The sequence below is a fragment of the Grammomys surdaster genome, unplaced genomic scaffold (assembly GCF_004785775.1).
Source record: "Grammomys surdaster isolate TR1022 unplaced genomic scaffold, NIH_TR_1.0 169, whole genome shotgun sequence".
Taxonomy (NCBI): Eukaryota; Metazoa; Chordata; class Mammalia; order Rodentia; family Muridae; genus Grammomys; species Grammomys surdaster.
Genome location: NW_021604617.1, coordinates 4011203 through 4022200, shown reverse-complemented (window position 1 = coordinate 4022200; position 10998 = coordinate 4011203). Strand labels below are relative to the sequence as shown.

The following is a 10998-nucleotide window of genomic DNA, read 5'->3' as shown; positions in this document are numbered from 1 at the left end:
ACACACACACACACACACACACACACACACACACACACACACACACACGGAAACTCTCCACACACCAAACAGAACCCAGCCAAACCCTAAAGACAAGTAATGTATTTTCTTTCAACAGTGGGATCTGGTAGCCTAAGAAAATAGGATGAGAAATGGTCATCTTCCCTTCCAGTCAGAATGCCTAACATTACTAAACTCTGCATGCTACCAATTAATTCCCAAGGGCACCTGTCAGATGACTCTGCTCTCCTAGGCACAAAGAAAATCCAACTCAGAGCAAAGTCTGCGTGCAGGAGAAACCAGGGAAGGGACTCTCAGTGGAGTACAATCTTTTCTCCATTTTAAAAAACCATTTAATGGTGACCCCTGCCAGTGATTGTGAAATGTGCATCAAAGTAACTTGAACCAGTTGTGTGAAACATTCCGGGAAATTAAGGACGGAATCAGTGAAATTCTGTATGTAATTCTTCCTAGCTCTGACATGGTACCAAGCCCTTCTTGGAATCTCAAATTACAGGTGGACTGCAGCAGGGATGGGCTCATTCACTGATTGGATGGGGCCTCCACTTCTGTGTCAAAAAAGGATTCTGGGTAATATCTAGACTCAGGAGGAAGTTGTTAGAATAGATGGGCGGCAGGAAAGACGGAGGGTGAATCCAATCTTCCACAGTAACGAACAACACTTTTGAGAACTGACAAAGGGGCTGACAAAGGCATAGTAGACTGCAAAAACAAAACCAATAAAAACAAATGAATCTACAAAGATAGATGAGGGTATAGAAAGGGAGGAGGAGGGGCCTCAACTAACTGTGAATGAACATCTTCACAGCTGGAAGAGAAACGGTCTAACTAATAGGCAAATCCTTTTAATGAATGATTTATTTTCCCTTTAGAGTTAACACCCAAGCCAAAAGAACATGTGGACAGGCAGAAAAATGTTAGATTTCAGAGCAAACAGAAAACACAACAGCCAGGTTAGAAAGGAAGCTAGCTCTAGTGGTCTAAGGAACTTCCAAGCATGAGGGAGAACAGCAGATACTGAGAGCTCAGGAAAGACACAGGAAGGGGAAACCAGACCAGTCAGACAACAGAACTACCACGGAGCCCGAGAAAGGAATCGAGAAGTTCACAGTTCAAGTACTACAGCAGAAAGATAAAACGAGAGTATGTTATTTGGCATATGCTGGCATTAAGCCATATTTGAGTTTTAAATGGAGCAATGGGTGTTTCTATGCCTCCCTGGGTCTGCTTCTATGCTCTCTGGATGTTCCTTTCGTACCCACTCTGGCCTTCTATGAAGCTTCTGTATACTTATGGGTGGAAATTCTGGCCTTTTGCCACCTCTGGGACTCTCTGGTGTCCTAATGCAGAAACCACTGTTCTCCAAGTCTCTTTGAAAAATGATTATAAGCCAACAATTATCTATAATATACATTTTCTGGCTGAGACTATTTTGTTTGGGGATTGTCTGATATCTGACCACAAAAACCTGAGTAACAACTTATTAACTACCAAAAAAAAAAAAAAAAGCAATAACGAAAACTATCTTTGGAAAACTATATGTTCAATCTTAGAAACTCATGCAAAATTTTCATTAAGGAACTGTTAGCTTTAAAAAAAAAAAGGCATAAGGTCAAAGGGCTATTACACACCCACAGAGCAAAAGAAAAGAAATATATTTTTTTTTTAAAAAAAAACAACATCCAGAAAGTCCACCAGAGACCACATTCTTTTTCCCATTTACATTTTGGTAAAAGTATAAAAATGGAATATGCTGAGGTTTTGATAAATCTAGGGGGAAACTAGGTAATGTCTCCATTTTTCTAAACACTTAACTTCTTTTGATTGCATTTTATTGTTATTTAAGGACAGCTTCTACACATACACATACCCCAAACCCTTACAAAAAAAAAGGGGGCTGAAATTTTAGTTCCACCACATGTGGTTTTCATTTGTGAAAAATGAACAAGCTGTTTGTGGTTAAACTGTCTAATCGCCTGTTATCAATCTAGCGCTGCATTCAAGATTTACAGGATACATCAGCTTCTGTGCCACATTAGCTGAAGGGGGGAGGGAAGAGGAGGAGGAGAGAGTTTATCCTGCGGAATAATATTTCCAATGCAGCCACACTCACACTACATCTGGTTGTGCTGGTAGCGGCAGTTAAATTGAAATATTTCACAGCGTGTGTCAGAAACATGCAGAATGGTAATTATGACAGATCTGATTAAGCCCGAGTGCCACACGCTCCCTGGCCAGCGATGGTTCTGCAGGTGTGACCTTGTGCGTGCCTGCGTGTGTAAATAAAATTAATTACAAGCGAGAGGGTGAAGGCTTCGGTGACATCACAAAGCGGAGAAACTCCCGAGGGGGAGACCTAATGGAATATTTTCCCTCAGTCTAATAATACAGTTCATATTGACTTGAGGTAATTAGTGGGATCATTAAAGCAGTTTTCCCGGCGTATTTGGCTGCCTGATCAGATTAGTGAAAATGTTCTTCAGAACAAGCCCTGTGTGGTCTGCCAGAGAGGAGGAAATAAAGAGCAACAAAGCATATTTTGGAATGATAAGCAGTGCTGGACTTTTACTCCAGTAAAACCTCCCTCCTTCTCTCTGGAGTCTGCAGACCCGACATCCTGTCCATTCTAATTCTTCTTGTGCTTCTTACCCACATTCTGAATTCTCCCTCTGGTTCCCCTTTCCCTCTGCTAACTCAGACCACTTCATCACTAAAAGCCATCCTCAGTTCCCCAACAAATCTCTTCTAAACAAGGCAATTTTAAAATCAGGGGAAAGTATCTGAAGTGACTGTTTTACTACGAGCTGACAAGATGGGGCAACTGGGAGAGGCTACCACACACATCATACCAGCAGGCACGTGCAATGGGGAAAGAACGGCCACTCAAAAGTCAGCAGCTAAACAAAAGCTTCCTCCCTTATGTAACACTGAACATATTCAATAGTCCTCTGTGGATGTCAAAATAGGCTTCACGTAGGACAAAGTTGGGTTGCCCATTCTCCTCCAGTCAAACAGATCGCAAAGCCTCGTCAAGAAAAGGGCCATTTGTCTGAAAATACTCTACCGAGCACACTCTACCTTGCCACTGGAATATGCCAAGCACTGTCACAGATGGCAGGCTCTGACAGTTCCCATCCGTAGTGTCGATACTCAACAGTTCAGCACAAGATCAGTGACATTCTGTCTCATTAGAACCACGCTAATTATCACAGCTAGTTCCAGGGAAACCATGTGTTGCGATGGTCAATTTGAAGGAGTCTGTGCATCAACAAACTGGTAATAAGGATCAGACACCTTATTATATGACAGCATGCTGCCTATGATCTGATTTACGGAATCAGAGGCACTGGGGCGGCCGAGGAGGCTGGCAGTTTATGAAACAGTGTGTTTAAACCCAATTCCTGAAGTATGCTGCTTTGAAAGGGGGAACTGCGTGAAAACAACACAAAAGCAACTGGAATTGTTGAATCAAAAAAAAAAAATCAAAGGAGAATAGATTTTTTTTTCTATTAACCTACAACAGAAGTAGATTAAGATTTAGGGGAAAAAAAAAAAACAACTTCATCAATTTGATGATTAGAAATCAACTCCGCAAATGGTCTGGAGTTCATATTGTATAAGTTATTTATTTCGCAGCCAATTATAGACCAGCTTTATTCCTACAAGTCTTTAAAACACCGACTTTTACTTTTTTTAGTTGGTAATCGGACTTTGTATCATTGTATCAAGCAAAAGAACTACATACAAAAAATACTTAGAACAAATTCTTAACAACAACAACAAAAGTTAAAGTACTAAGGTTACTGTCTGAGATGTAAACAGCAGGGGAGTAGGTGAGATCCACAGTCTGTATCCAGGTCCTCTGGCCTCCCGCACCTCACCTCGGCTTGATGTGAAGATCTGTAGTTCCTTTCAGAGCTATTTTTCTATTGTCACTCTGCATAAACCTACTTTCATTGCTCATTCATTTCATGGAGTCTTTATTTTCAGTTCCCAGGTGAGGGTTGTGGGGGTAGGGAGGGGAAAGCTAAAGTTAAAATGAAACCTACCTTCATTTTTCAGATGATAAAAGGCTACACTACGGAGTCTAGGAAAAAGCTCACTCTTTCAATCCGGCAGTTTGCTGAAAGATCACACCTGTATTGCATTCAGTATGGGGTTTAAAGGGAAGACATCAAGTTCTCTGGTTAGGAACTCCGGTTAGGAGCTAATGCCATCAGTCTGCTCATTTCCCTTCTTTTGTCGACATTGTCTAGGAAGAGCAAACCTGACTGAAGAAGCATGAACACCAAAGAGCTTCTGAATCAGGGGTCTCTCTGAGGTTCTCAGTCCACACTGTGTGGCCTATGCTACCATTTTAGGACAAAAGGTGGCTTTAGGGGAAAGGAGATAGATGCTAAAGCTATTGATGCTTACTGATGCAGCCTGGCCACACACACTGCGGCCACACAATAAAGTACACACTTTATTTAATAATGCTGGACCTGAGAGACCAAACCTTAGACTTACCAAAACATGTACTTGTTTCAGAGCACAGAAATCTAATCCTATTTAGATCCACAAATTTAACTAGTCCTGAAAAACATACACTAGCATGCAGTGAGGACGGCCATGTTGTCAAGAGTGGCTGGTACTTAAAGCCATCAACTCCAATAGGCTGGTTTACTATTCAGCTAGAAATCAATATTCTGGAAAACTAGAACAATACGGATCCCTATTTTTAGCAAATGGTTACGAAGACCCTGAAGAGGAAACCAGTGAAGCTCTCCTTCTTATTCAAGAATCTAGCATAAGGGCTTTGTCAAGCATGAGCTAAACTTGACCTAGCAGGACTGAGAGGACAGCTGCAGGGGTTATGAATGCTTCCAGCTTTTGTCTCCTCTTTGTTCTCATCAAAGCTCCTCCTGCCCTTCCTCCTTCAGGCAAGCAGACCCAGAGAGACCAGAGCTGCCAATGGTCAAGGTCTGGCTCTACCCAGCTGGAAAGGAGGACTAGGTAGGCCCAGCTTGCAAACGAACAGCCCTCACCAAGGAACCTATGCACATCTAGGAGATGGGTTCTGAGGACACAGCATAGGGATCTTCTCACAGACTGTTGCTGAGAGTTGTAGCACCAGAAAGAAGAGAAACTGTGACTCACACGTCTGCGGGGCCTCCTGAGTGCCTTAAATAAGAGTCTGCACAGGTGAAATCGTGCCACAGCAGCGTCTGTGACGTGAACATTCGAAAAGAATGAATTAGCATCCGGCTTCTGCCGAGTGCAACTCTGCTTGAACAAAACCAAGGATGCCTCCCTCAACATGCTGGGATATGGTGTCACGGGCTCCCTGCTTTATCTCTAGGTGTTGCCAGTATAAATTCTTTTATATACTACATTTTTAGCCCTATTTCTAGCTGCCACCCCCGAACCCCGCGATTTGTGTCAGTTTAATTGTATTTAAGACATCTCAATTAACCTAACTTACAAATGAGAGTGATGCTTAATTTTCTCTTTTAAACCTAGGACCAAAGGAACACTGAAGATCTGTTCCTCCTACAGCCCTGCACCTCACAGACAGAAGTGTCTGAAATTGATAGGATAAACAAAAATGGCTTTAAAATTATCTGGCCTGTTCTACAAGTCATGCTACTTTTAAGTTTAAAAAAAAATGCTCTTTTTAAAAAAATGTGTTTAAAAAATAAAAATAAACTCTGTTTATTAATCCAGGTCCAAATCATGATAGGCAGAGTCATTTCCCTTGCAGAACTTAAGAAGGATTGATTACATTGCAAGTCTGTCCAGTCAGATGCAATCACGGCAGCCCCCTACTGCACCTAGAAGAAGTAAATACCCTGCTCTGAGAAGCAAGTGAGGGCGGGCAGTCATTTGATAACGTGAATGGAGACACGGCGAAGGCCCTCGACTCTGCCCATGTGGCTGGATCTGCAGCCTCCACTCCACAAACACAAAAAAATCAATGTAAAAATTTCATGTACACAGCAAGGCCTGCGGTGCTGTTAGTGTCCCCTTGCTGGACACACACCTGAAGTCTCAAAGCTCTCGAGGGGTTTGCTGTGGAATAAAATTAGATTCCAACATCTGCCACTATTAAGGAAAAAACTCCACTTCCATCTCCCAGATGAAAACACTGAAACCGATGAACGGTAACGGAGCCTTGACACAGGAATGGTTATTACCCAAATCAACTAATTTTTTTTTTTTTAAAACAGTGAAATTAGCAAATCCCGCTTCCGTAATAACTTGGATGTTATCAGACTAAACGTTTGATAAAATTCCAACCTGACTCACCTGGAAAAACTGCTTCTTATTTGAAACAGAAAATGTATTCACTGGTAGCTAGCTATTCGAATGATGGTCAAAGACCATCATCTTTCTGCAAGTTCGCACTAGCCTGCTTTTGTAACCGAGCACAAAAGTAGCCTACCTTCGGTTTTCCCTTGCATATTTCATTTAGACATTTCTTTTAGAGTTAAAACAATCTCGTTTCTATTATTCATCAAGAGGACAAGATGAAGCAGAACAGGCTGAAAGGCAGACTCAACATGGGCAGGCTCCTTGAACAGAAAACACCCCATGCATCATCGATTGCAGCACATCCTTTACCTTTTAAAAGGGAAGGTATTCTGATACATAAATACATGATAAATAAATCACTGTTCTGCACGAAGAAGACTGAATCACTTACTGAGCACATTAGGAAATGCAGGCCATTTATATATAGTGCTTTGTAACTTAAAGGTTCGTATGCATATATTCTATTTTATACACACCCCACCTGGAGGAATGCTATTCCCCCTCTGACGAGCCCTGGCTCACTTATGTGAAGTATAAGCAATTGTCTTAGAAGTTAAACAACACTTTGACCATGTGAAGGTCAGTTTGAAGACTTTTCATTAGCTTTTCTGTTTCCTTTAGGAGACATGAGGCCAGAAGAACAAAGAAATACATGGGCTACCTTTGTTGGTCAGATTTCCTCTGTTAGGATACAGGCTCTGGACTCACTCCCGGGTAATCCCTCTCGATATTTGCATGTGTTTTTCACACAAAGGGCAGGCAGTATAACATCTAACTGTATAAGCAAGACAAAAACTACAGAAATGCTATAAGAGGTAGAAATGCATTGGCAATTGTGAATAACTAGCTATTCAAGAGGATAAAAGACATACTTCCCCTTGGTCTACAGCTTCTAACAGGCTGCTTGGAGTTTCTTCAATCACTAATGGGGGGAGTAGAAGTTTGGGGTGTTTGTGGGATACAGAGAGATGGGAGATACTTAGAAGCTGCCTGTCAACACTGTGGAAATGTGGACCTGAGGCTCGGCAAAGGGCAAAGGTAAAAGTGACCATGTTTAAAAATTCTACAGAACACCAAACAGACCTGAATTAGCCAACTGTTGCTTCCTGCGGCTCCTAAATCAGTAACTCAAGCCAAAGGTGAGGGGCCTCTGCTATCACTTAAGAGCCAGGCCACGGTAGGGAGGCACTGGTCAGAGAGGCAACAGGAAGGAGTGCAAGGACAGGCGACAGGCAACTAAATGATAGGTACTGAGACGCTTTCATATGAATGTTTGTTTGTTTTGTTTCCTGGCTGACCTGATTATGATAATGTATATCTAGTTCCTCCAGTTTGAAGATCTGGAGAAAGTGCCTAGCCCATGCAGGAAGGCAGTCTATTATGTAATTGAACAGGCTGGGGTGGTGTGGGGTGGGGGGTGTAGGATCAGAAGGAAAGGCAAAATAATATATATTTAAATAAGAGATCCCCATCATAATTAGACTAAGCAGTCAAAACAAGAATGTGCCGGGTTGGGGGTGGGGGGTGGGGCGTAAAGTGAGAACAGGACATTTCTCCTCAACTCCCTAGTCTTGGCATGTAAATGAAGACATCTGAAGAAGCACACAGGTTTGAAGCGGTTCTAACATTCTATCATAATTAGAAACATTTCAAGAGCCCTGTAATTTCCAATCAAAATTACAGTAATTTCCGATATGCAAGCCATGATTCATGACAGAATTTTACATTCCATGAGAGATTACGGTGGCCCGATGTATGACACGCTGAGTACAGCACTAACATAAACAATTCAGTTTAATGTTTAAACAGTACTTGATGTTTAGAATCTCACAATAAAAGAAACATATTATTGTAGAAATTATCACTTTGACAGTGATTGAAGGGTAGGCAGGCATGCGGCCTATAAAGCTATAATTTTTTACAGTCCACAGCTTGAGTTCAATCATTTTTATATAACATTTCCAAGATATCCCTTAAGTATTCATCCGGCCTACAACTTAAACAGAAGCAACATGTTTCTAAAGTAAAGCTCCCATTAAACACCGTTATTAATGCAGGCAGAGGAAAATTTTTGGAAAAGCCAAAAAGTACTGCGTAACAAATTTGTCATGCAGCAAGTACTCCCGGAATTGTATATTTTATCACTGACTGACAACGGTTAGGGTGTTCTACAAAAAGAGTATTTAGTGATTATGAAAATAGAATCGGATTTCTGAGTTCGAGAGTTCGAGGCTAGCCTGGTCTACAGAGTGAGTTCCAGGACAGCCAGGACTATACAGAGAAACCCTGTCTCAAAAAACCAAAAAAAAAAAAGAAAAAGAAAAAGAAAAGAAAATAGAATTGTGTAACATTTCAAGTTATTCAAATCTCACCCAAGCCCTGTGTGCCTCTAAGTCCTACCTCGGTGTTATCAAGCCCTCCTATTGAAGAGAAGTCTTTAAAAAAGTATTCATGGCTCTGGGAAAAGGCTAATAGACAACTGTGAGCTTTTTCTACTAGACGATTCTAGTGAACAATTACCAACCTCTGAGAGTCATACTGGTAATAAGCTGGATAATCTAGCCTCTGTTTCTGAACTGTTTGAAAGAGGTCTTTGCCAGTTTAACTCTATGCAGTCATCAGAGTTGGTCAGGTTTTCGGAGTGCAATTCAATTCGCCTTGTGTACAATTACAGAAAAACTAACATCTCTAATATGCAATGGGGTACGTGATTTGTTTTAGTAACTGTGGAATATCCGCTGGTGGACTAGTTGCAAAAAAAAAAAAAAAAGCTGTACGGTGATTTTAGAATGAAAATTGAAGGTCATCTGAGGATGAGTGACAAAGCAACTGTAGGTGGCGTCTATTATGTTACATGGTCTATTATGATATACCAGCCTAGTAAATTGTACATGTGATAGTCCACTTCTGAAAGCAACTATTAACTGATCCAGATATCCTTAGTCCAGGAGCTGGGGGACCAGGAAACCCAGTGTCTACAACCTACATCTCAACATTACTGCTCAAGAGAGTTCTCTACATAGTACTGGAGGCTACAACCTCGCTGTGATGCCAGCTCGCACTGAACACAGACATGGCTTTCACTGACCATGCCACAGGCGTCACAGATGAACGTTCAGAGGCTCTTACCTGGCTTTTTGTGGCGGCAACCTTTGCAAACAGTGCCTGGGACACTTTAGCACGCTTCATTTCTTGCTGAATCTCGTCATAAATGGAGGCATTAATGTTCATAGTATTGTTCTCTGGCTTCCCATTCCTCTCAGTGGCAAGGGTAGCTGTTTTCACCTACAAAACATTTTTGAGCGTGGCTGTCATTTTTCATTAGCCAAATTGATTCAGAGCTTCTCAGGCTCGGCATCCAAGCTGGGCAATGTTATTCGTTTTATGATCAAGGTGATCAACAGTGCGGTCATTCAGCATTAGTTATTGCCCTGAGATCAGATAGCTTAAGTTAAGGAAGTCACACTGTCACAGGTGATTGCATCTGTAATGTGACAGCAACTGCCAGATGACAACCAGGAAAAAATAACGCCATAAAGTAAGTTTTCTGGAAAAGAGAGGAGCTTCAAGGACTTGAAAATACTAAACTAATTGTCTCACAATTATCTCCCATTTCAGTCCTAACAAAGGAAATTCACAATTAAAATCATAATGCACAGCACTGCGTCTTCGTCGGGTGCCCGGTGCCTAATAGACAGTTACCTCACTGATAGCTCTTATATACTATGGCCATTTTAATTCCAGACTTTTTTTTTTAAATGCCTCTCCCTCTTATGTTTCATTTTAAAAATCTTCCATAATAAAGCCATTTATGGAACTGCATATTTAAATCTTCTATCCATCCATGAAACACGTAGAAAGCCTTGCTCAATTATCATAAAGGCTTGTTGCAGTACACACATGATGTCCAAGCTGCTCTGCTGGATGACTTCATTGTTTCCTGGCATTCTGGCATACAATGATTTCCTTCTGACTTATAGAACTAGACAATAAAATCCTTCCTAAAATGGGATTGAGCATTTCCGTAAGTTTCACAAAATATATCAGTGAGTGCCATAAATATATTCAAAATATATAATCACTCAAAAATTTGTGTCAAACCTTTGATAATAAGAGATCAGCAGGGATGGCTAAAGAAAAGTGTCCCTTACCCAACAAAGATTAGGTGATTGAAAACCAAATCACAACCTTAAAATTTGATACTATTATTATTATTTAATTCCAATTTTCATTTTTATCATGCAATTATATGGAGCAGTGTTGACACTCTTCATATAACCTGTAAGCTAAAGTTTTCCTAGGTTAACTGACAAAACTGCAGTTGAAATCTTAGACCACAGGCGGGATCATGCTTCTCATAGCAAACGGAAAAGGAGCTGATTCTTAGTATCCTTTAGACACCAAGGTTTTCTCTAGAAATGTACCATCTTGTAAATAAAACTTTGAGCAACAGAAAGATGAAGCTTGTGCTAGGATATATGCACAGATAATAAATGTCAAACTGCAGTGTTTCATGTTGTTTTTTTACTTCTGTCCCCAAAACACTTTCCATACAAGTGAGCAGAGGTTACCCAGGAAGGGGATTAAGTTCTTGAAAGTAAAATGTAAGTCCCCTGTGAAATGTACCTTCTGACGAATCCTTCTAACTTCTAACCTGGATGTAAAAGTCATTTTCCCCTGACT

At 41.0% G+C, this 10998-nt stretch overlaps 1 protein-coding gene across 6 annotated transcripts in view; it reads right to left on the bottom strand.

Moving 5' to 3' along the window:
- Satb1 (SATB homeobox 1) overlaps positions 1–10998 on the bottom strand; it is a 96685-nt gene that overhangs the window by 22334 nt on the left and 63353 nt on the right. For all 6 annotated transcript variants that reach the window (XM_028766524.1, XM_028766523.1, XM_028766522.1 and 3 more), the window contains exon 9: positions 9445–9600. In XM_028766524.1, the coding sequence (XP_028622357.1) occupies positions 9445–9600 (156 nt within the window). The remainder of the gene's footprint in view (positions 1–9444; positions 9601–10998) is intronic.